The sequence below is a fragment of the Hyaena hyaena genome, unplaced genomic scaffold (assembly GCF_003009895.1).
Source record: "Hyaena hyaena isolate Hyena2069 unplaced genomic scaffold, ASM300989v1 scaffold_224, whole genome shotgun sequence".
Classification (NCBI taxonomy): Eukaryota; Metazoa; Chordata; class Mammalia; order Carnivora; family Hyaenidae; genus Hyaena; species Hyaena hyaena.
This window is the reverse complement of record NW_024080854.1, coordinates 866,478-892,914: the sequence shown is the minus strand read 5'-3', so window position 1 is coordinate 892,914 and position 26,437 is coordinate 866,478. Positions and strand designations below refer to the sequence as shown.

Below are 26,437 nucleotides of genomic sequence, written 5' to 3'. Positions count from 1 at the left end.
TAAGAAGCCTTCCTTGGCAATGCCATTAGTTAACTTCTAATTGCTAACGTCTCCTGTTTTACTTCTGTCTCATTTTCACTAAATGTTGAGTCGTGTTTCAGCACCTCGTTGTTATAATATTGGCTATGTCTTCAAAATGACATATACCTGGATGAGAATCTAAAATTCCTAGCAAATCATTGAAATATTTCTAAGCAACCAGCTACTTGACATCATTTAGATGAAACATGTTGATGAAAGAGCTTTGCTCCATTTAAACAGAAATTTTGTTACTGCATAAACCTGAGTGTTGTCCATCCAGTCACTATTCAATAGGCCTAAAGGTTTCAATGTAAAATAATAGGAGTTAAATCTGTTGGAATACTTAGAGCTTTTTTGCTTGTTTGTTTTTGAGATCAGCTAAGGATCTTTTCTAAATGTTTATCAGTCTGGCAGGTAGGTTATTCACTAGATTTTCACCAGCGTTATTGTTAATTTTATTTGAAAGAATTACAGATTCACAAAAGTTGCAAAGATAGTATAGAGGAGATTCTTTGTACCCTTCACCAGTTTTTCCTCCTAATTACATCTTGCTAATTGTAATACAGTATCAAAACCAGGAATATGACTTGATTTCAGTGTTTGTATATAGTTCTGTGCCATTTTATCACATGGATAGATTCCTGTAACCACCATTGCAGTCAAGATAGGGAACTCTTCTCTCACCATAAAGAATTTTTTTCATAGCCCTCTCCACCCCCAACTGTCCCCTGCACTGGGAACCACTAATGGTAGCATTTTTCTTTGTTTACACCTCCCTCCTCTACCTCCAGGCCTGACCTGATTTAGGGAAGACTAAATGCTTATAGTGACGTGCTTACCCTTGATGTCCCAGTTCTCAAGACAGTGGTATTATAACGTCATAGAATTAGACTTTCAAAAATAACCGATTCATGCTCCTTTCCTACAAGGAACAAGTCTTTACACAAAGGGAAAAAATGAGTATAAAGTTGTAATAATACCTAGCTTACAATAAAGCATAGTGGTAACCACTACCAAAAAAAAAAAAAAAAGACAGCAACATGTTGATATTAAGAGTCTGCTTGAGGGACGCCTGGGTGGCTCAGTCAGTTAAGTGTCAGGTCATGATCTCCCAGTCCGTGGGTTCGAGCCCCGCATCCATCTCTGTGCTGACAGCTCAGAGCCTGGAGCCTGCTACTCAGAGTCTGTCTCCCTCTCTCTCTGCCCCTCCCTTGCTCACTCTCTGTCTCTCAAAATATAGACCAAAAAAATTAAAGTCTGCTTGAACACCAGTTATGTCAGTGTTGTCAATACTACCCCAAAAATAAAAGAAGAAAAAAAACCAAGAATCCCAATTTTTTAAGACTATTCTTAAAGCAATGATCATTTTAAAAATAGTTTGTACCACTTTCCATCTCACATGTACTATTTGCTCAATTTATCTTTGTGCTTGGCAATTAACAAAATTTTAAAACCCTAGACTATGCAGATGAACTGAGTATACTTTAAAGTACAGTATTTTTAAAATTAAATTCTGATACTGATTATAAGTAATTTCTAAATTAGAAAAGTTGATTTAATTTTTTAAATTTTAGATGTAGTAGGTATTTACTGACTCATAATTTTCTTTGTAATTTGGGAAATTGTAAAGAACCAGAGATCTTGGACTTTATCTCATTTTTTGTATAAAGAGAACAACTAAATTAAACCACACGTGGTCATACAACTAGTTACTAGTTACTTGGCCTTTAATAACACAAATCTCCTCCTCTTCAGTATGGTACCTTCTCTATTGCATTAGACATCTACGGAGAATTTTAAGTGGCCGGTCATTTAATATAAAGTAGATCACTCCAGTGAAAAGAGACAGTGATTTTTTTTTTATTTGTATTATAATATAGCCAGTAGTTTCAGTCCTGAGAATAGATTGAAATCTTGACGTGGAATCAGTCTATAAGTATCTGTTTGAAAATGTAAAAATAATTCCATTTCTCAAAGACCGTTTTTCTTAATAAGCTGTACTGTTTATCAGTTTTTCAATTTCGGTTTGTGTTTATATTTTTAGGTAATCTTCTGAAATTGTCAGTTATCCCAGTTTTGTCTTTAGGTACTTCATTGCCTAATGATCTTGCTATAATAGTTTTTTGTTTTGTTTTAAGGATTCTTTATGTTGCTACAGCCTGTACTGATTAATTTTGATTTTTTGGTTTTCAACTCTAGGAGTCTCTACCACCCGTCCAGTTTGACTGGAGTAGCAGTGGCCTTACTAACCCTTTAGATGGTACGTCTCTCCGTAGAGCCTCTAGCACCAGAGCTAGAGTTAAGAAAGCTACAAAGTTCAGACAGACTTCTCTCTGCTGATTTCCTTTTTTGTTTGAACATAACTTCTTATTCTTATCTTTGGAAATTCAGGCTTTCTTTCTGAATAGTAATTGCTCAAAAAAAAAAAAAAAACAGCTGTTACTATCATTAACAGTATTAATGTCCAAATACAGGTAGCAGTAACTAGGTAAAATTTTAATTTCTTAATCTTAAGTAAAAAACAAGCTTCTTTATTTTTTATGAGTATCTAAGTAGTTTAAATGATATTTTAGGTAGAACCAGTTCACTTGAAATTTGTTTCTGTAGTTTTAATTTGTGGAATTTTCTTGGATGCAAAGTCTTGTGGCTAGAGGCTGCTTAAAAAAAGCACAAAGCACAATTATATAACCAAAAACAATGTGCAAATAGATCCATATTTATTGACTCAAAGTAGTTTTCAGATTTAATAATATTTTATAGAGCACTTATTATGCAAATGGAAAAGGAATGATTTTCATGATCTTTTTCTAAAACTTATCTCAAAATACTAGTAGGTAGTTGCAGAAATAATTGGTTTCTCTCATGGCTTTAAGAGAAAATCCTGAAAAGGGAATAACTTATTCTAGTAATGTGGGTCTTTAAAATGCGAGTTTTCCAGTGTGTTGACATCACAAATTTTAATTGGCTCTTATGCTACAATTACCCTTACTCTTTATACTTCATAAGTTATTTGAGCCATTGTCTAATACACCTGTCGTTCGATCAGCTTTGCCTTAGACTGGGGGTCCTAGGACGTGGAAAGCATCCAATTGAGTAACAGTGCTGAAGGAAAGCCTGGATGCACCTTTTGCTGTTGTCTGGTGTCTTATTCAGTCAAATCATCATGCTTTTTATTAACAAACAACTTCTTTAAAAATGTATACTATTTCTGATTACTGTTTTAGAGTTAAAGGGGAACAGTACAGCTTGAGGTTACACATCAGGGTAGGGCAGTTACAACATTCCTTCTCAATGTGATTTTAATTTAAACCAAGTTAATGTATTGGTACGTGTCCTGAAACTGACAACTTTGTCACTTTTTAAAAATCATTAATTAGAAACCAACATTACTAACACGGAAGATTGATTTGGGCATGTCCAGTGATTTAATGTTGGGTTGAGATTAAAGTATTGTTTCCCTTTAACGGGTACACTTTCCCCTTGATCTTTCTGGTATGGCTTCGAGTTTTGATTGAAAGAACTGAACTCCTCACTAAAACCTTACTAAGTGTTAAATTATTTACTTTGTACATGAGAAAATGTACATTGGATTAAATTGTTACTTTAGAAATGTCCTTAGTAATGAAAAACTAATACTGTACACATTGTTTAAATGTTGATTTTAAAATGTGTAATGACTACTAATTATAACCTGCATGTTCAAGTGTGTGTCTTACCCCTTTTTACACATAACCCCTCCTCCCTTGGCTTACCTTCTGTGTGGCTGCCCACCAACACGGTCACTGAATTTCAAGCTAGTGGAGGTTCCACTCTTCTGAACCTTGATTTCTTTGGGCCGGTGGATGACAGTAGCTCTAGCAGCAGCACCACAATCCCAGGTCAGCAGAGTGTTCAAACCACAATTCTAGTTTAATTACTAAAAGCATGACCACACCACGTGACTTTCCTATAAACAAGGAAACCAGTAAATTGTATTCTCTCTAATGTCTTTCTGATACTTTTCTTTTGTCTGTCTATTGTTATTTTCTAGTATCTGATTATAACAAATGACCTCTGTGAAATGTCTTAAGGAAAGTTTTCTAAGTGTAATATTCAGAGCTGAAAGTAATTTCTGGAAATAAAATAGCCCTACTGTCCTTAGTTAAAAGTGGGGTTTATTTGTGGGGGGTTTTTTCCTGTAAATGGAAAATGTGATATTTTATATGCTTATTTTTACAAGCATATTCTATAAAGCCATTTGAGAAAATACACGTTTAGAGATACGAGAATATTTTAGTATACAAAGATGACTTTACATTGTAGTGCCTGTGATAATAGAACCTTTACAAATTCTAGCATTCAGTTAGTTGTTTATTAATGCTAAGTGTATAATTAGGTTCCAAAATGTTAGAGTCTAGCACTTAGATATGTATGGGTCCCACGTAGAACCATTATGTAGTTTTCATGTAGCTCTTAAATAGAAAGTATTCTGTTAGCTTTCCATGGAGAGGAAAAAAATGTTACAGAAGTTAATGGTAGGAAATAATTGCTATGAGATATTAAAAGCTAGCAATTAAAACTTACTGGAGTGCCTGTTAAATTAATGTTCAGTCCTGCAAAGTTCAGTTTATTGACCAAAGGACTAATGTACTTTGTCATTTTCTAACTGAATAAAAGATTAAAATATAATGGCATTTTTATGTTTACATTTTATTCAATATCATTTTAATGAGTCCCTGTCATCCCACCTTGTGATCTGGTAATCATGCCCATTGATCACCAGACAGCTGTTGGGGTGCCATATAGATGCTGATGCCTAGAATGCATAGCGAGGATCCCTCTCCATCCCCACTAGCAGTCAGTTACACAGCCAGCCGGGTTCCTGAGAATTTGCTGGTCTTGTTCCATTCCACTTGATAACCCTGCCACCCACTGCCAGCAGTTTAGGAGCCATGGTGAGAAATGGGGGAGACCACAAAAGTCAGATAAGGGTGAGCCTGGAAGCCAGATCATCCTTCTCCAGAATCTGGTTATGGAAATCTAATCCTGCTTTGAGGAAGTTCCAAGGCCATTTGGTAGAATGACTGGATTTCTCAAACCTAAGCCCCTGGTTATCCTTTTCATTATTTCCAAGATTTTGCAAGGATATGAAAAACCAATCTGTGTCTGGTTTTGACTTGGTTCCAAATGATATTTTACTGTTTACTCAAGTTACTTCTAAATACATATGAGCTCTCAAATGACCTGGGTGAGCCTAATTAGCTGTTTTTAATACTTAATTGGGGGAAGAAAAGACAACTGAAAACTTGTGTATCAGTTTCCTTATTACAGTGTTCCTAAGAATGAATTACCAAGCTCCCGTTTTTAATTTGCTCTCAGATTTGTTTTGTAATGAGCCATTCTGTAATTTACATGAGGTCACTACTGGACACCTAAAATCTGGTTTTAACTTAATTCTTCATTACATTTCAAACTCCACTAAAAACCATCCATAAGAACACATATAATCTGACCATTTAAAGAAGTACAGAAATTACCTGGTAACCAGGCTCAGTATACACAGCTTGGAGAAGAACAAGTGGTTTCAAAAGCTTAAAGCTGTAATGGAAGTGAAATTAGCATGCTCCAATGGGGTCCTCATTACTTTGGAACCCTTTAAATATTTTTGTTCCATATTTTCATTAGTACACTCTAGCTGCTGTATAAACTTGATTACTATAAATTTGCTTTGGCTTCTTTTTATTGCTATTGGGTTTTGTTAAAACTTACCATTAAGCTACAGGTATCAGCACCTTTCTCAGTATTCCATTTCACCATTTGCTTGCACTTTTCTGACTTGTTTCTGGGAAAGTCATTTTGTCTTACTTAGCTTGCAGTTATTATTTTTGTGTGTGAGAATTAGGAGGTTGGCATAGAACTTGGTTGGCTAACTTTAGTTATGTAACTATACTATGCCTCATTAAGGTTCTGTAAAAAAAAAAAAAACAAGCAAACTCTTCCATAAAAAAAAATTACTTCAATTATTAGTATAGAGTAAGTTATCTTGTTTTTGAAAAATATATAGTCATGGTACTTCCCCGTGTGTGTGAGTGATGGTGGTTGTTTGGGCTGGGGGCAGTGGGTGTTCTCTATTTTTTTTTTCTTATTTCCCACTTTATTATTTGACCGCTAAGTGGCCAGTATTTTATAAACCCAACCAAATGTGTGTGTGTGTGTGTATGTGTGTGTGTATGTGAGTGAGTGAGTGAGTGATGGTGGGTTGTTTGGGCTGGGGGCAGTGGGTGTTCTCTATTTTTTTTTCTTATTTCCCACTTTATTATTTGACCGCTAAGTGTATTTTATAAACCCAACCAAATTTTTACTACCACTTTCCTGTTGCCAGTCAAAATGCAGTTGTTTATTCTGCATTATGTATTAGACGCCAGCTTAAATTTTGTGGTTACTTGGAATCTAACCTTACACAGTGGAGGAAGGAGGTACTTTGGGTTCCCTTACAGGCATCAACAATTGTTTAGATTTTAATTGAAACCTATATTCTGATAGAAATACAAAGAAAAGGCCTTGTTTAGTATATTGTGAAACTGTACCTTAATGAAATCTTAAGACTTGGGAGAGTCAACATTTTCTATAGCCTTCCTCCCTTGTTGGACGTGGTAACTGTGGAAGCTGCTTTTGCTTGTTTGATTTCTGTAAACATCTGAGATCCTGTTTTTACATCTGCTAGTCTTCTGCAAAGGTGGTTACTAAGAAGGCAGTTCCTGATTTTTTTTCTTAACCTTAAAATACCTTAAAAGGAAGAAACTTGTCAATAACATCAGTATTTACATTTACATATATATATATAACTTTATCGCTGATCTTTAGAACTTTTTTAGAAATAACTAAAAATTGATGAAACTGTAAGCCATTCTTCTTATAATCTGCTTTTCTGCTATTCTGAAACTACTCAACTTTTTATCTCCAGTAACTTGCTGGTATCAAAGAGAGTATAGGATTAATGTTTTTCATTTGAGGCTTTATTATCCAACATTTAACTTGGATCAAAAATATTCTTTTTAGTGTTTTTGTAGTCATTATTTAATGTAAATCTGTATTCGAGGGAAATATAAAAGCATATGCATATTTTAGTGATGTCAGATGGGGGAGAATTTTTATAGACTTTTATAATCTCTATGACCTCAGCTTCATTTTGAATTCCTTAAACAAGACCAGATATGAGACCATAGAAATATTATTAACCCTTGAGACCATTTTCATTTTGTCTAAAAGTTGTGCTTTTATTGCATTTTCTGGGAATATTTAACCCTCCCTACTTCCTACCTGAAGAAAAAACAATGTGGTATATAATTTATCATTAGTAGTAATGTGATGCTTTGAGTAATACTTCATGTCCTCATATGGTCAGAATATATTTAACTAAGTCATTCACCATATTTGAGACTTCTGTTAGCTTCCAAATCTTGTGGTGAGGAATAAAGTAATGGAGAAAAGATGGTTAGAGAGGGAGAGGGAGAAGAAAGTTCAAAAATGAGGTGAATCAGTCCATTTGAACATTGAAACCTATAACAAATCATGTGCAGTCAATAAAGCATTGATAACTTTTATCACTAGTCAAAATTGAGCGAGATTTCTGTAGCAGATAGAAATTTTAGAAATATTTGCATGATATCCATTACATAAATGTTAGGTTACTTAAGGCTAAAGTATTTTCCTGTTTTATAAAAACTCTGAAAGGTGGAATCTATCATTTAAAAAATAAATGCAATACTACAGTAGTCTAAAGATGTGCTGTGCTTGGAAAAGACTCAGATGTTTACAGAATAATTTGCCTTTTGCATCTTGGACTGTAGCTAATTGAGTACCTACTGTAGCTGGCCATCACTGACTTTCATTTTATACTATAAGGTGTGGATCCAGAGTTGTATGAGTTAACAACTTCTAAGCTGGAAATCTCCACCTCAAGCCTCAAAGTGACTGATGCATTTGCAAGACTCATGTCCACAGTAGAGAAGACAAGCACGTCTACCAGGTAAATAGCTAGTGTTCATTACACTCTATTTTGAATTCTGTGTTAAACAAAACCACCTACGTGGAAAAGCAAATTAGTTGCCAGTACTTCAATATTAAATGTGTATTAAAAGTCATGTTGTATTTATAAAAATCATTAGATGCCTAATTCCAGAAAACAGTTATCAAACTTTGTTTAATTATGAACTTTATTAGAGCAGAGCTATTTCATAAGAGGCTGGAAACGGCTGACAGATGTGGTTTTCTCCTTTTATCTCCACCCTGCCCAAAGTTAGAGAAGAATTCTGATTAAGTATTGAGATTGGAAGCCATTGTGAAAACAGTCCCCTTTCTCTTCATAACCAGTGAGATTAAGTAGGGGATGCTGCTATTTTATTTTCTTCATTTTTGCTGATATGCAGCACCTCTGACTTGAGATGTGAAGGGTTGCTTTGCCAGACTTTCTGGGAGGCCAGGGGCATGGCCTTTAGAAAAGCAGTTCTCCGACACCTGGGTGGCTCAATCGGTTAAGCGTCCGACTTCAGCTCAGGTCATGATCTCAAAGTTCATGGGTTCAAGCCCCGCGTCGGGCTCTGTGCTGACAGTTACCACAGAGCCTGGAGCCTGCTTCGGATTCTGTGTCTCCCTCTCTCCATGCCCCTCCTCTGCTCACTCTCTCTCTCTCACTGTCTCTCTCTCTCCCTCTCTCTCCCCCTCAGAAATAAATAAATAAACATTAAAAAAAATTTAGAAAAGCAGTTCTCAGTGTCGGAACCAGATTGAAGGAATGTCACTTGGGCCTTGTGTTTAGGATTCAGGAAGCTTTTAGTTTTACACAATTTAGCGCTGGACTAGTAAGCCATTGCTTGGACGTGTTAGCCATAACAATAGGCCAGTTCCTAATAAGTAGTCATTGTGAACCAGGAAATCACTACTGCTAGAGCAAATTCTGGTTGATAGGCCTCCTGACTCTGCTGCCCCAAATCCATTCTTCATCAGCATTTTCAAGTGGAAATATTTACCTGTTAGCTGCCCGCTTTGGCAGAGGTATTCTAGCCCTTAGTCCTAAATAAATACATTGCACTTACTTGTCAGATTGAGATTTATCATTTGAATCAGGTCTTCTGTAGAAAAACCTCAATTTAAAAAGTCTTTTGGGGAGTTCTTGGGTGACTCAGTCAGTTAAGCATCTGACTCTTGATTTCAGCTCAGGTCCTGAGATTGAGCCTGGAATCAGTCTCCACACTCAGCATGGAGATTCTCATTCTCTCTCTCTCCCTCCCTCTACTACTTATTCTCTCAAAAAAGAGAATTATATATCCTTTTTTTCTTGCGAATAATAAAGGTTTACCAGTCTTAAAACTTTGACTTGAATTAATCACATCGCCTTTCAAACTGTATTTTGTGCTTAAATATCCATTCATTCAACAGATATTTTTATTAACATCTATAATTCTGAAACATTATTATAATTGTGGATACCCTTAGCTTTTCTCTAGAATAAATTGATAGCATGCATGCACGTTCCCTTTCATCCACAGATTTTCTGTATTCTCTTTGTTCCTATTTCTTTGTAGTAATGTCTCCTGGCCCTGTTAAAGCCTCCTGTTAAGTGAACCTACTTGTAAATGAAGCTTCTGTGGGTTTTTTTTTTTTTTTTGCTTGCTTTCTAATGTTTTCTCTTTTCAAAACATATTTTCAAGTCAAAATTCTTCTCATACCAATTCTCTATTTCTTTTATATATGTTAGCCAAACACTGCATTTGACTTTAAAAAAAAAAAAATGTTGCTTTTATTGTTTGGGCTTTCCTCTGCTTATTTTCAGGGCAATCTTTTCCATAAGGACAGTCCTTCTGTTTCCATATCTTGTTTCTCTGCAGTCTCACTGAGTGAACTCTAGTAGTCCCAGTGATGAGAATTCAGTCCTTGTGCCATTAGGAGGAGCTCTAAACCACATTTTTAACTTGGTCTTCAACTTTTTAACTCATCCTTGAAACCTCCCTTGTACATCAGGGAACGTTTTTAACTCTTACTGCTTTAAGAAGTTATTTTCATTATTTCACTTATTCTGTACCATTATGGAATGAACTAAAACTAAGGTTAATGTTGTAACATTGAGAGCATTGAATTGCTTCCTAGTATCTGTCCAACTTCATGTTTAAAACACAACAAATTGAGGGGCGCCTGGGTGGCTCAGTCAGTTAAGCGTCCAATTTCAGCTCAGGTCATGATCTCTCGGTTTGTAGGTTTGAGCTTCTCCCCCCTGGCTCCCCTCCCCCCCCCCTCCGCTGCCCCTCCCCTGCCGTCTGTGCTGACAGCTCAGAGCCTGGAGCCTGTTTCAAATTCTGTGTCTCCCTCTCTCTCTGCCCCTCCCCTGCTTGCTCTCTGTCTCTCAAAAATAAACATAAAAAAATTGTTTTTAAACAACTAACTGAAAAGAAAATGAGTTGCCAACTTTGTATTTTGTTTTTAGGAATTAGTTATTTGAAAATGATAGAAATGCAAATATTCACAAGTCTTAGAGTTAGAAGGTAATCCTCTAAAATGTCCCCATGAATGATTCCCAGTTGTACAGGGAAAAGAAAGGGGGATGCCATGTATCATTTCAGAAAATTTCAGTCTTTGTTGTTTCATGTTTTCTTTTTCTTTTTGAGTAAAATAAACTACAGGAAGTAAAGCTCAGCAAAATCATCCTGGCTGTTGACAATACACAGAAGGTAGAGTGACTATAGGGCACGACAGGGATAAGAAACTGGTACATATAGAGGACTTTGGTGTGTAACAAACAGCATGCGCTTTTCAAAGTGGCTTTGCAAATGTAAGAAAGAGTACATGTGCTCATCTCTTTCCATACACAGGTTGTTAAAAGTGACTTCTCACTTTCTAAAGAAATGCAAGTTCGTAGTTTTAAAACAGTTACATCTTGGGGCGCCTGGGTGGCTTACTCGGTTAAGCGTCCGACTTTCGCTTAGGTCATGATCTCGCGGTTCGTGGGTTCGAGCCCCGCGTTGGGCTCTGTGCTGACTGCCAGCTCAGAGCCTGGAGCCTGTTTCAGTCTGTGATTCCCTCTCTCTCTGACCCTCCCCTGCTCACACTGTCTCTCTCTCTCTCCTAGAAATAAATAAAACATTAAAAAAATTTTTTTTAATAAATAAATAAATAAAACAGTTACATCTTCTTGCTTACCTTTTCCAATGTAGAGAAAAATTTCTTCCTTATCTGAATCAGTGGGTGGCCACCTTGTTAGTAGCCACAGACCTCTAATTCAGGTTTATAGAAGCCAAATGACTAGTCGCCAAAAGGGGTACCTACATCTTTTTTTTTCTTTTTGACCTTTGAATTGACATAGAATCCACATACCATAAAATCCATTGGTTTTTAGTATGACCACAGCATTGCACAACCGTTACCACTATCTAATTCCAGAAGATTTTTTTCACCCCAGAGAGAAACTCCATACTCATTAGCAGTTACTCCCTATCTTCCACTTTTCCCAGCCCCTGACATCCACTAATTTGCTTTCTGTCTCTAGGAATTTGCCTGATTGTTTCATATAAATGAATTCCTATAGTATCACAAAATGACCTGTTATGTCTGGTTTCTTACGTTTAATATGTTTTCAAGTTCAGCCATGCTATTGTGTGTATCAGTACTTTTCATTCTTTTTCATGGCTGTGTAATATTCTTTTTGTGATGACACCACATTTTGTTGCTCCATTAATCAGTTGATAGATATTTGGGTTGTTTTCACTTTTCGACTATTATGAGTGATGCTGCTGTGAGCATTCATGTCCAAGTTCTTGTGTGGACAGATGTTTTCAATTTTCTTGGGAGTAAACTGCCAGGTCATATGTTTTAACTTTTGGAGGAACTGATGAACTGTTTTCCAAAGTAGTGGCACCATCTTACATTCCTTCTAATAATATATAAGGATCCTGGTTTCTCGGCATTCTCGCTGACATGTGTTATTGTTGACTTTTTGGTTATAGCCATGCCAGAAACCATTGCCTACTTCAGGGTCAGAAAGATTTACACCTAGAGTTGTTTTCTCTGAGTTTTATACCTTCAGCTCTTACATATAGGTCTTTGATTCATTTTGATTTAGTATTTGAATGTGATGTGAGATAGGGGTCCAACTTCATTCTTTTACATGTGGATATCCAATACTGATGAAAAGACTTTTTTAATCTATTGATGGTCTTGGCACCCTTGTTGAAAATCTGTTTTTACAAACATATGGACTCTGTTATATTCCACTGACAAAAGGATAAGTCTTAGCTAAAGAGAATATAAGTCAAAATTAGGTCACTGCTTTGGGGCTTGAGAAGAGTTCATGATACAACTTTTATTTTCAAATTTTCAAGCATTTTCTTCTACTGTAAGAAAACTAGATCCCATCAGTGCACGCTGAGAACAGATGAATACACGAACTATCGACTCTGTAAACTTTGTTCGATTTCCTGTTGCCTCCGAGGAGTGCCTCTGAAGTTAGGCCTTTGGTAGAAAGTCTAGAGTCCTCTTTACCAACCATTTCCTGGGTGGAAGCTTCTACTTTGCTCTCCTTTCCCACACCCCAGCTGCATTCCACAATGAGAAAGTCCGTTTAGGTATAATTTTATTTGTTACTCTTTTTAATAACCTTTTATCATTACAGAAGCAGGCAGGTATAAAGAGTCAGAAAATGCACACCAAAAATTAAAACTTAGTCTCACATTCTTACCATTCAGATCGATATAACTCCTCATGCGTATTGTTTCAGATCATTTTCTATGCAAAAACAGATATGTGTGGTGTTTTAACCAGAAGTGAGATTTTGTAGTCCATACTGAATTGAACTTATCCTTGCAGTCTGTGATCTCCATCTGTCTACTTCAGTACATTTTTATTCCGTATAATACCAAGGCTTTATTCAAATGTCCCCTCAATTGAATATTGGTTTTAACAAAGCAGAGAATTACTGTACCTGGCCGTTAACGGCTCCGAAGTCTTCTTTAATCTAGCCTATCTACCCCCATCCCTTTTGTTTTCGGTTTTACACTAGCCTATTAAAAAGATCAGTCTAGGTGTGCTGTAGAATGTGTCAACTTCTGGATTTATCTGTTGGCTTCCTTCAAGTAGTAGTTAATATCTTCCTCTATTCCCCTTATTTCCTGTAAGCTTTAGAAATTCTATTCACAAGCGTGATGAACTCAGGTGAAATATTTTGCCCAGAATACGGCACAGGTGTTGAGCCACATCAGAAGATGTGTAATAAATACCTGGTTGACTCCGTCATTAGTGATGCTAAGATTGAGCGTTGTGAGAGGCCAGCGTTTTCCATTATGCACTTCCAGTCTTTCCCTTGGAGACTAAAAATGAACTGGGCGAGGGGGGGCCCTGGGTGCTCAATCGGTTGAGCATCCAACTCTTGATTACCATTCAGGTCATGATCTTACAGTTGTGGGATTGAGCCCCATGTCAGGCTCTGCACGGAGTGTGGAGCCTGTTTGGGATTCATTCATTCTCTCTCTCTCTCTCTGTCCCCGTCTCCCTCCCTCCCTCCCTCCCTCCCTCCCTCTCTCNCCCCCCCCCCCCCCCCCCCCCCCCCTCTCTCTCTCTCTCTCTCTCTCTCTCTCTCTCCCCCCCCCCTCTCTCCCCCGCTCCCTACTCACATGCACTCTGTCTCCCTCAAGTAAATTAACATTTTAAAAAATTATCTGGTTTTTCTTCACCAAATATCCACCTAGTAATTTTGCTGTCATTTAAATGCAGTTAAAAAATGTAGATTTTGGGGCACCTGGGTGGTTCAGTTAAGCGTTGGACTTCTGCTCAGGTCACGATCTCACCATCATGAGTTTGAGCACCGCACTGGGCTCTGTGTCTCCCTCTTTCTCTGCCCCTCCCTGCTCATACTCTCTCTCTCTTTCTCTCCTTCAAAAATAAACAGTTTTTTAAAAAGGTAGACTTTAATCAGAAAATACTGGATTGCTATTCCATTCTTCACTCACTCTAGAACTGAGTATTGGCTGATCTGATGGTTTCAGTGTGCCTGAACCTCGACCCCCTATTGAAGAACTCTGGTCCTAAAATTCTGGGGTTTGATTTTTCAGGCATTCTATTAAATCTTTTCATTTCAGCCTGATTTCAGAAATGATAACAGAAAAGTCTAGGTATGAAATAAAGGCCTATATCTGTCTTTCTCTTCTCGCTTCATCTCGCAACTTCTGTTCCCCATCCCAAGGACAAAGAACATATTTAGGTAGAAGAAATAACTTGTGTCACACCTAATACAGTACCAACTATCCTTCACCATAAAAGAAAATTGGGCTTTTTAGAGTCAACAGTTTAAAAATGAACTTCGGTCTAAAATTAATATCTGTATGACTGCAACCATTCTTTCAATATATTTAACATCCTGAAAAAAATAAAGGTTGGCCTACAGTCATGTGCGCAATTGGAGCCACGTTTGAGGCTCACTTCACATTTCTGTAGCTCACCAGCCGGGAGGCCCTGGGTCAAAAGGAATTCTTCTATCTGTGTTAGGCACAACCTGCTCACCTTTAATATCAGGGGCCAGTGTAATAAAATGTTCTCCATCTACAGAAGCCACCGGATTTGGAGGTGTCCCCTCTCCCCAAGTATGTCCTGCCTGTGTCCATTCTCCACGTCCACAACCGGCTCCCCTGCTGCTTTGGACCCGCTGTCTGTCCCAGTGGGGCTAAAACTGGGTGTTTGTGAGCTGCAGGCTTTCTCTCCTGGAATTCCCCATGCGGGGTGAAGAAAGCCTGAGGTTAAAGTGACTTACAAGGTCTTGTGCCAGACATACTTTGTTTTATGTTGAAGTACTTCTGGTAGTTTCACAGGGGTGCAGGGGGAAATCCAGTTGGGTGAAGTTTTATTAGGGCTCCGGCATTACATTTCAGCTTAGTAACTTGTTTCAAGTGTTCCTGGGTAGTAGGTGCTTCTGGCCTCCAGCAAATCTGTGAGCCGTACATCCGTGCGTGTGACTGTCTGCAGGCACACAGCCGGCTGTAACGAGCACGCGTCTTTGGGAGAGATCCGGCCCGGGGAGCACGCAGCACCACGCTCTGCGCAGGTTCAGGACCGGGTAGAGGAGGTCCCCGCAGATCGCTGCCTGCCTCTGGAGTGGCCTTTCTCCCATTTGACCTACAGCAAAGTCACAGAGTCTTTTTTCATTTGCCAATAGGAAACCGAAAAGGGAAGAGCACCTAAGTGAAGAAGCCATCAAGGTGATCGCTAGCCTTCCTGACTTAACGTTCATGCATGCCAAGGTGTTGATGTTCCCAGCCACGTTGACACCTTCCACAAGGTCCCAGGAGAAAGCAGACTGATGACTGGTGTGAACTGGACACTTTCAATCGCTTTTCCTTTCCTCCAGTCCTTCCCTACCATCAAAAGCATACCTGCTCTGATTAAAAAAAAGAAAAAAAAAAGAGAGTTCAGCTGATTTGTTGGTAAGCCGCACTAGAAAGGTATACATAGTAATGTATATTTATTTACATACTGAAGTCCTAAATTTATATTAGAAAAAATGTAAATAATCGGGGTTGAACATTTTTGAAGATTTATTCTTTTTGTGTTGCTGGGGTGTATACATTTATGTCTTTGTGAAATACACTGGTGGTGTCCTTCTTACAAAACTTTTGAAATAAAAAAAAAATTAAAAACTCAAATCTCCACTGTCTGTGAAATCCCCTTCAGTCTTTTCAGATTGCATTGAATGTTCTATTAATTTTTCATATCATATGTTGAATTACTTTTGCTATCATAAATAAGCTCCAAAGTCCCCATTTAACTTTTTTTTTTTCTTCAGTTTTTTGTGTGGTGGGTTTGTTTCAGATCTGGCTTTTGTTAACATTTTTGCACTCTTTTTTTTTTTTTTTAATCTTTTCAATCTGGTTTATTGCTGTTGGACCTCTTGCAAGGTACTTAATTGATTGCTCTTTTGTTGTAGGGTATGGATCATTGTCAGAACTTGGTTGGAGGGGTTTAAAGAGATTGTGTCTGTTTTAAATCAGTTTGGTTTGGAGAAGGACCAAATTATATGAATGTCTTACAATGAAATTTGTTTGATGACTTTTTTGTTTTATCGTACCACTATTTTTTGAGGATTTTGCACAGTGTAAAATGACATAATCATAGATTGCTATGGTTTAGGCTGTATATACAGTAAAAACTATGGGTTTTAAATGTTTGGGGAAATTCCTATGGAAAAAAGAAAGACATGTAGAGGAACCTCTAACAAGGTTAATGTGCATGCCCAAGGTCTTTTGAGATTTCAGTGTGTAAATTTCCTTTTAGCTTACACAAAAATAAAATAATTTAAAAGAAATTTAGCCTGGTGGTGTTGTACTTGGGTATCTGAGGGAAAATATAATGACTTTGGATGTGAAGTTTTATTCCCTTTTAATGTCTCAGCCTGGAGGAAATCATTTGGTAGGGCTTCCGCCTTTTTGCACCCAGAAGGGATTAGAATCTGGCCCACAGGAACTGGATCAGTACTGAGCTGAGCTGTTTTTATGTAGAACATGAGATCATAAAAGAAATTCCCATGATTCACTATAATATGTCTTCAACAGAATTGGCAAGGTTAAATAAGGATTTATAGAGAATTTTTTTCTTTTCCAGGAAATACATGCATGATATTAAGGTGAGCAGAAAATTTCTGAAATGTGATTTTTAAACCTTGTATTAGCTACTGCCCCCACGGAGTCACGTGACGTATTTCATTAGAAACAGGCAGGCAGCCCGACACTAGTCCACCTCGTGTGCTGTGGAATGTTCACTGGGACCCTGTGCCCCTCCCTCGATGACAGACCCCGTGCTGCCAGCGTACGTCACAGGTTGTCGGAGCCGCTGGGGAGTGTGGAGGACATGTGGCCTGGGGTGGCCGTGCCTGTCCAGTCCATCTCCCACCTTGGCATCCAACCTAGGGTTTTTTTGTTTTTTGTTTTGTCTTTTCAGAGAAGGCTTTGTTTCAGAATAGGCACAAGTCTTTGCCTGGTGGCCCTTCTGAAAGGAAGGGTAAAAATATTCCTTGGCAGAACTTCACATGTTTCAGGACGGGCTGCTTCTACAGCACATTGCAACTACCCTATACTGGCAACCTTCACCAATGCTAAGTTCACAGCCCATTTGTTAGCTGTGCTACTATGAGAAAGTCAGTCAACTTCTCTGAGCCTTCATTTAAAAATGGGAATGATAGGGGCGCCTGGTTGCCTCAGTCGGTTGAGTGTCCAACGTTAACTCAGGTCATGATCTCATGGTTTGTGGGTTCGAGCCCCACATCGGGCTCTGCTGACCGCATGGAGCCTGCTTGGGATTCTCCGTCTCCCTCTCTTTCTGCCCTTCTCCTCAGGTGCTCTTTCAAAAATGAATAAATGTTTTTTTAAATGTGTTTTTTAAGTAGGAATGGTACTACCTTCCTGTGGGGTTGACATATTGAATAGTAAGCATAAAACACTTGTCACGTGAGGATAGCGAGAGACAGTAAATAATAGCCAGAATGTAGAGTCGGCAAAAACTGTGATGGCCTCTGGAGTCCCAGTAGATTCAAGAAGCCAATCACAGGATAAAGAATCATGTAAAATAACAAGTTACTGCATTATTTAGAAAGAGTCAAGGGGCACCTGGGTGGCTCAGGCAGTTAGGCATCTGGTTTCAGCTCCCGTTATCTCACGGTTTGTGAGTTTGAGCCCTGCTTCAGGCTCTCTGCTGTCCGGGTGAAGCCCGCTTCACATCTTCTATCCCCGTCTCTCTCTGCCCCTCCCCTGCTTGCGCCCGTGTGCACTCTTTCTCTCTCTCAAAAACAGACATTTAAAATAAAAATAGAAATGGTCAAGTGGACCTTCCTCATGAAAGTGACTCTGCTTTAATGACACAGAATGGATATTTCATCTTAGAACCACTTGTCCATAGGCCAGATTTCCCTTTTGTTTGCCCTATCAGCCTTCAATGTTTTAATCACAACAGGCACGTCAGTACTGGATCATCATAGGTTAAAGTCACCAGAAGTGCTTGCACCAAACCAGGGCTTAAGTTGTACCAGAAGACAGTAGCAGTGGCTGGTGGTGCGGGAAGAGCCTGACGCGTCTCTCCAGGTCCCAGCTAAGGGAGGGCTTGTCGGCTGCAAAGAACAGCTGACCGTTTGTCTTTCTCAAAGTCAGGAGAACCCTGCAGAGTTGGGGAGAAGAAACCACGAAGGCAGAGACCCTAAAAGCCAAATCACACACGGAGGCTGGTTTCACGATCAGCTTGCGTTTGTGACACCTTAAAGCCAGCTCAACTCCTCCCCCAGCGTCTCATTCCACTCGACGGCCAGATCCACGTAGCCATACGTAAGCTCCCGTTTAATCCAAGCCAGACTGGAAGTATAGGAGAAATGTCCCTAAACTGAGTCATGTCACTACTATTTTTGTGAGTCATTCTCTTATATAGAAACTTGTTCTTCCTTCTACATGATTATCATGTTCTTTATTTAGAATTTGTCATCTTTTCATTCCCTCATGTTTCTTGAATCAGGATTAGGCTTGGCTGTGAGTAACGAAAACCCAAAATACTGCATTTCATGTAATAAGATTCATACTTCTGTCACTTCTGAACTTATCTGAAATTGCAATGTGTCATACAGTCAGAAGGGTATTCGTTTCGTGGGCGGTGGTTTCTTTGCGTGATCTGCAAAATAATGCTCTCTTACAATTAATGACAAGAGTTGATAAAATGGTAGTGGTGGCCAAACAATAGAAGTTCATTTCTCCTGCCTGTAAGACCCAAGGAAAGCTGTCTGGGGCTGGTGAAGGGACTTCGTAAGGTCATCAGAGACTTAGGCTCTTAACTCTCCTGTTCCACCATTCCCAACACTTGGGGTCTACTTCATGGTCCAAGGTGCCTGTCGCTGGTACGGGCACGGTGCCTATGTTCCGGCCATCAATAAAGGAAGAGTGAAGAAGGGCATCCTCCCTCTCGTTAAGAACACTTTCCGTAAGGTATACAAAATATTTCTAATTACAGTACCGTCTTTTGGGCAGAATTTAGTTGCTGTGCCACATCTAGCTACAAAAGAGAGTGGGAAATCCCTTTATTCTGGGCAGCCATCTACATGGCGTTCTAGTGGTAAGAAGGAGGGAACAGATATTGTGGGACAGCTGGAAGTCTGGGCCTTATTTTTCACTTCACATTTCATGCACACGGTATTGCGCAACATTATACATCTATAACTAGAGACAGAACCTGAACGAATCCAGTTTTCCTGACTCCAGGCCTTTTCGTGTATACCCTCCTGCAGCTCCCCTGTGAAGGGGTGGCCAGTCCAACCTTTGCCTGAACATGTGCAGGGACCTCAAGTGACAGAATCTCACAAGACAGCCCTCAAGCACCTTGCTTTGATGGCCAGCACTGACTGCTAGGACTTCTAGTGAGTGGCAGCCTAAGTCCCCATAGGCTCCCCGGATTGTGCTCCTGACTGTAAATCAGAGTCAGCCGCACCTCCAGGGCTTTCTATTTCAGTATCCATTGTTTCCGCTTCTCCTTCCCGCCTGGGCTACCGCTGAGGAGAGCATTGCTCATCACTTCACATAATACGGGTCGCACAGCACCTGGGTCCCAGAAATGCTCTTTCTCACCAGCGGGCCAGCACCCCTTCCTCTGGGAGCCCTTCTGGACGCCGCCCGGCCCCGCCTCCCCAGACACTGCGGCTCTCCAGCTTACCAGGCTGTCGGGCAAGCCTCTCTGATAATACAACACTCGTAACAAACCTAGTTTACATGGATTAAGGGCATTCCTGAGGGCCAGACATAGGGCTTCACACACATTCCCACCCTGAGCCCTCCCAGCAACCCTAACAAGTACCTCAATTTGCTCCAATTGACTGGTGAGGAAACCGAGACTTGGAACGTGATGTGACTTCCTCAAGGTCACTCAGCCAGGAAGCAGAAGAGTCTAGAAAACCAAGTCTATCTGATCCCAGAGAATGAATGCTTACCCCAAGTGTATCAGCCTCCTGGCACGATGAGGGCTGTTATAGCACCTGTCGCCTTGCTTTGCAATGACAGGCTTGCTCCTTTCTCCCTCAGGCTGCAAGCATCTTGAGGGCAGGGACAGGGTCTGGTCCCGATTTGTCCCCCCTGTTCCCTGTCCCGGTGCCCGACACATAGGCAAACTCTCACCTTGTTTGCTTCCTAAACCAGTTTATGCGTAAGCCTCTCAGTGAAATGGATAGGGATCCTTCCAGAATCCGTTTTGCCTTTGCCTGTAAATATTGTGAACCCCACCTCAAGCCCCATCTGAATTTTTCCAAAACAAACCCTATTCTGTTGATCCCTGACTCAGTCCTCCAAGCTCTGAAGCAGCCCCCAAACACCAACACCAGCCCCACGGGGCTTCCATTTTGCCAAAAGCTCTTTGTTTTCGTTACTGTTGCCTCAATCCCTGCCTTGGACAAGCAGCAAGTAGGGGCTGGACATTCGGGGATCTCGGCCACTCCTGGGGCACAACTCTGTAGTCTACACCACCAGCGGCTCCTGGCTGAAAAGTACACGGCTCTCCAGAGACTCCCAAGCCTAGAATCACCCTGACCACTTCCCAGAGGGTGCCCTGAGCAGATGGTTATGGGGAATCAGTAAAATGCCTCGCGGTCTCCGAGCAAGGCCCGATGTGGCTGAGACATGCTCAGATGACCACACTGTTGGGTCCTCAGATAAAGCTGGCTATCCAGAAAGGGCATGTCACCCTGACAGTCACTCTGCAGTGACAGGGCGAGGGTGCCTGCAGTCGAAACCTGCCCGGCGTCCATCAGCTTTCCACACCCCCTCTACCCCCACCCCTTCTCTTCTTTCCTGTTATCCAAGGAGGAACTTCGGCGCTGGAGCCGGAGGCAGTGTGGGCATGGTGGGGTGGCTTCCTCCTGGCTCTGTGGTTCTGGGCCCAGGCTCCCGTCGTGGCCCCAGGACCCCAAACCCAGCAGGGCTGCCGCCAGAGCAAGCTATCCCAGGGGCTTCCCTTTCATTGCAAACCCAAGCCTCCACGGAATGCAGACATTTTCCTGAAATCAGTATTTTTACTCTGTGGGAGGAGAGAAGTATAGCCCAAGGACTGTCTAACTCCTCCCTTCATGCTCCGGTCAAGGGAAGCATCATCCTGATGGGGTCACAATTTGTTACACTTTATTTTTGCTGAGTTGCCTCAGGAGTCTGAGCTCTGATCCGGGTGGGAGTCATGAATCCCGTGGCTCCAGGGAATGACACAGAGCAGTGTTCCACCCCCTGTCAGAATAAACTGCTCTCCCTTGGCTCAGGGAAGAGGCCAGAACTCTGGGCAGTCACCTCTTCCGTGTCGTCGGCCCGCCTGCGCTCAGACCCCCTCCCCGCCCCGTTTAATCACCTTTCTCGGCCCCTCGGCCTGGCTCCGCAGCAACAGCTACAACCCAGAAAACAGGGAGGCGTTGTTTCCCTTCAGCTACTATCTTGTAACTAACTCCCTCTTAATTTACAATCTGTTTGCTGTTTCAGATGTTTTGGAAAGAGAAGTCCTTAGTCAGCAGCTCTGGAAAGCTTCATTTTCAGTGAAATCTGGACTCTTCTTTCCCACCCCAGATTTTTTTTTTTTTTTTTTTTTTTTTGGTTTTGTGGCTGGAACCTAACATCTGGGAGGCAGGCAGAACCTCATGGGCCCTGTGTCACCACACACCTATTGAAAGGACGCATGCAGGGGTAGAAAACCTGGACAGAGCGCACTGGGGACAACCGGTATTTATCTACTATCAGCCGCAGCCGACCAGGAGATGGGTGGGCCATCGGCCGGGGGAGAGGCGCAAGGCTGAAAACCCGTGGCGGGTCCCAGCTCAGACGCTGGTGGGGACCCGCCTGGGATGCCTTTCGCCCTAATGACTGACAAGAAAGCCAAAGGTGCTTGAAAACACGGTTGTTTTCTCAGCTGAAGGGGAGTGTCTGTCGCCCGGTGGTACTTATCTCGGCAGGCGGACCTCAGGGGAGAGGGTCCTCCCTGGCACTTTCATAAAAGGTGACACTTGTCGCTCTGCCCCACTTTTTGCCTTTTTGCAGTCCTGCCCTGTGTCCCTGCAAGGCTGTGAAAGAAAGGGCACGAGCTATTGTTTCAGATGATTGTTTCAACACGGAGCTCGGCAGGGGATGAAGATTGTAACTAGGGTCCCTGGGACCCTGGTGGCTCACCGCTTTCCTAGGAAGTGTCCTCAAACTCTCCACAGCCCCGCGACAAAGGAATCCTCAGTCTTCCAGGGCCACATCTTCTGTGGCCCGAATATCCCTCCTGGGAGAGGAGCAGGAATGAGGCAACCGGAGTCTGACTCCTGGCACCACCTAACTGTGAGACCATGAACCAGTCTGCAAAATGGGGATAGGAATTAGCATCAAAAAGACCCAGACTTCTGAGGAGAATTAAAGACATAACTCATGTTAGACACTTAGCATGACACTTGGAAAGTGCTCAATTAATGTTAGGTATGATCATTGCTGTTGTTATTATCAATTATTATTATTATTATTATTATTATTATTATTTAGGATGCCAAGTTCTATCAGGTGCCCACAGTGTGCTCTGCCTGATTTGGGAAACTTTTGAGACACAGGCTGTTAGGATTCAGTCCCTGATTCAGTGAAAAATTAGGGCCCGGCAGGCCAGCTCTTCGTGACCTGGTGATTATGAGCAGCCTACTCTCCACCTGAGTGGCGAGGCCACAGAAATAACTGGGGGCCCCGACCAGGCCACCAGGAGATGCTGGAGGGGCTCCGCGGGTGGGGGGCGGGGCAGGCAGATGGCGGTGATGTCTGCAATCATCCAGAGAGACCTCTCTGGGCATTTCCACAAAACGTGACCCTTGACAGTCTGCGCATGTTGTTACTGGTCTTGTGACGAGCTTCAAGGGTAGGTGGGGTGTAAATGTTAAGGGGGGAGTGCTCAATCCCACAGGACTACCCACTCCTCATCTCCGATTAAGCAACTGAATGCCGGGTGCTGTGCACAGTCCCTTCCTGGACACAGAAAGTGTACACGGTGGGGTGTGTCGAGAGTTTAGGGCCCAGCGAAGTCCAGGAGGGTGAGCCATGTCCCTTGGGGCATCCCTTTCTCTTCCTTGAGCCATCCTAGACCTTAGGTATCTTAGATTTTATTTACCTATTTACTTGGCTGAACAGTTTCAGAATAAATTATGGATATCATCATATGTCCCTCCCACACACATCGACCCCACACGCATCGACGTCATATCAAAACATGGAGATATGCTCATCTAACCTTAATACTATTATCACTTAAGAAAATGAACAATAATCTATAAATGCCACTTGAAAAGCAGTCCGTTTGAATTCCCCAGAGTGACCCTAAAACGTCCTTTATAGCTTGCCTGCTCAAACCAGGTCTGCTCAAGCCTATGCATCCCATTGACTGTATGTTCCTTTTAATCTAGAACAGTCCTCCCATCCTTTTATTTTTTATTACAGTGTTGTTGTCTTTAAGAGGCCAGGCCAGTTGTGATACAGAACGTCCCACGTTCTAGACGTACCTGATTGTTTCCTGCTGGTGTCATGTGGCTTGTTTGTTTCTCTATCCCCTCTGTTTCCTCTCACAGGGTCTTAGTCCCTTCAGGCTGCTTAAACAACAATACCATAGACTGGATGGAATTTCTTTCTCACAGTTCCGGAGGCTGGGAAGTCCAAGGTCAGGACCTCAGCCTGGCTAGGTTCTGGTGAGAGCCTGTGTCCTGATTCACAGACAGCTCTCTTCCACCGCATCCTCACATGGCGGAAGAGGCGAGGGGCTGTCTGGGGTTGTCTCCTAGGGACGCTAATCCCATCCCAAAGGCCCCACCTCCAAATACCACTGCAGTCGGGGTAAGGATTTCAACATACAAATTCCGAGAGGACGCAAACCACACACATTCAGCCTACAGCGAATAGGAGAGCCTTTCTTAAAGTCAACATCTTGAAATATCGCCAACTCCATCCACGTTTCAGCAGAAGTCTTGGGCTCTGCAAAATGTAAGTACAACAAGGAGGGGTAAGGCTGAGGAAGAAACAGCCCTTGGCGTGCTCTCAGCATGGCCGAGAGGTTCAAGCACACCGCCAGGAAGGACCTATGTACCCTTGGGAAAGTTTCCAACAGAGGGCTGGGGGCATCCCAGCCTTGCCATCCAGAAAACCCCAGCTGTGGGAACTGGCCCTCTGGGTCCTCAGTCATGCTGGGGCTGTCCCAACAGCCCCAACCTGGTGGGTGGCCTTCCTTCCTCCCTGGGACCCCCCGCCCTCCCAGGCCTCTGTATGGCTCTGTCCCTCACTCCTTTAGGCCTCTGCTCAAAGAAGCCTTTCGTGAGCACTAGCTAAAATAGCACCCCGCCACCCTGTCTAGCCCCTGCTGGCTGTGTCTTTCTTCTCAGTACACATTACCATCCAACATCTATCTATCGTTTACTTTGTGTTATCTGTCTTTCCCGCCAAAGCCGTGCACTTGATTAGGGCAGGGACCTTTGCCGCTGTGTTCACTGCTATATCTCTAGTGCCTAGAACAGCTTCTCATGTGTAAGGAAGGTACCTAATAAATCTTGAATGAATGAATGAATGAATGAACGAACGAACAAATGAATGAATGGGCCCCACAGCCTAGAGCCCAATTCCAAGCCCATAATTGACCTTAAGGGAGCAGATACTGTTGAGGTCATCAACTTCCCAGAAACATGTACTAAAATTCTGAAACTACACTTAAGTACATAAGGAATCACGCCAGCGGTGAACAATAAAATCTCCCCCTCCAAGTTGTCTGATTGCCCCAACCCCGTGTCTCTCTTCCCTGCTGCCAGAGTTTGGGCAACTGAATGAATCGCTCAGCTCAGGGTGAGTCCAGGGCCTCTCGGTCATAAATACCATTTAGTCCCACTCAGCGAATAAGAGCCCTGTGAATTACGGCATTTGGCTTGGAGGATGATTCCTTCTGTCTGATTTTTTTTTTTAAATGAGTCTGCTTCCTCTGTTTCTTTTCTTTTTTTTCCCCGATTTTCAACCCTCAAACGCTGAACAGGTGCTGTTCTTAACTCCTAGCCAAGGGTCGTGGCTTGACGTAGGCTCTGAGCAAGGGGGCCTGGGGAAAGGTAACCGGGGGCCAGGGAGCCAGGGCGGAAGCCGAGGTGGCGCCCACTGATGAGTGAAGGAGGAGAAATGGCTTTTGTAAAACGGTTGGAATAAAACCGACAAAACAGACATGGAGGGCATATCATCTAAAGAGGGGCTTCTCACCGTCACCCTCAGGGGTGTAGGAGTCCCCTGACACTCTGTGCAACATATTGTGGATATTTGCTTCTGAGCACCTATCTGGGGACCCATGACTTTCATCGGTTCCCCAGCAGAGTTGGTGACAGCACCCCCCCGCGCCCCCCCACCCACCACCACCATAAAGGGGAAAAACGGGTAAGAGAACAGAGACAGCATCTGGTAGCTTTTCGGACGGTGAATCGACAAAGTTGTGTCAGACTCCCGCTGCAGCCCATCCCACTCAGGAGCGCTGGCTAACTGGGGGGCTAAGGCCCAATGGGAGGAGGCGCGCTGGGGTGTTTGGATTTGTTTTTGAGTTATTTCATGGGGGTTTCCTCTCCGCACAGCACAGTGCTCAGCTTGTAGCAACAGCAGCTGGCACGTGCGAAGTGCCAGGCACAACTCAAAGCGCCCTCTCATTTATTCTCCCGACAGTCCGAGGAACTAGGTGCCGTTCTTCTCATCTCACCTTACAGGTAATAAAACGGAGACTCCGAAAGCTTCAGTAACTTGCCCAAATCCCACAGCAGACAGAGTGGATTTAAAGCTGGAGTTTAAAGTCCAGGCGCCCTCGTACCTCTCAAGCTCTGCGATCTCCTTTGAGCCCCACACCCACCCCCTGAAGTATCTGCAGTGATTATCCCCATTCCACAGGTAATAACACTGAGGTTGGGCAACAGGCCCCACGTCACCCTGGCTTTACAGACCTCCTGCTGTGAGGGCTGAGAGCCAAAACAAAAGTCAGAGGAATTCAGAGGGGTGAGAGATCACTCTGGGCAGGGGTGGCCAGGGGAACAGCTGAGCATGGAGCAGTGGGGAACCGGAAGGCCATCAAGCCATCAAGGACGGCTCCTGGGGGCCACCACGCAGGGGTCCTAGTCCAGAGCCCCCAGCCTGGGAAGAGGTGGCTTGCAGAGGCGGGGCCCAGTCTCAAGGTTAACAAACCCCCTGGCTCCCTCTTCTGCATCACAGTCATGGGGTCTTTCTTCCAAAGAGTGCCTTCTATGGGGAGAGAGAGATGAACGAGGCGGCCTCCCCGGGCTGTCCCCTCTCAACCCTCCTCAGCCGTCCACCCAAGGGCCTGCCGTCCGACGTGCCCCCCCCCCCCCCCCCAGGTACCCATTTACACTTCTTCAGAAGAGGCCTGGGCAAAGCAG

General features: G+C 42.4%; 1 protein-coding gene across 3 annotated transcripts in view; it reads left to right on the top strand.

Moving 5' to 3' along the window:
• The window catches only part of AFTPH (aftiphilin), a 69,062-nt gene extending 52,723 nt beyond the window's left edge, over positions 1-16,339 (top strand). The window contains exons 7-10 of one of the 3 annotated variants that reach the window (XM_039243152.1): positions 2,221-2,281; positions 3,816-3,899; positions 7,906-8,029; positions 15,194-16,339. In XM_039243152.1, coding sequence (XP_039099083.1) covers positions 2,221-2,281; positions 3,816-3,899; positions 7,906-8,029; positions 15,194-15,338 — 414 coding nt within the window. In that variant the 3' untranslated portion in view covers positions 15,339-16,339. Of the gene's footprint in view, positions 1-2,220; positions 2,282-3,815; positions 3,900-7,905; positions 8,030-15,193 lie in introns of those variants that run through there. The other 2 variants (XM_039243153.1, XM_039243155.1) reach the window with 2 other exon arrangements.
• Positions 16,340-26,437: the final 10,098 nt, after the last annotated feature.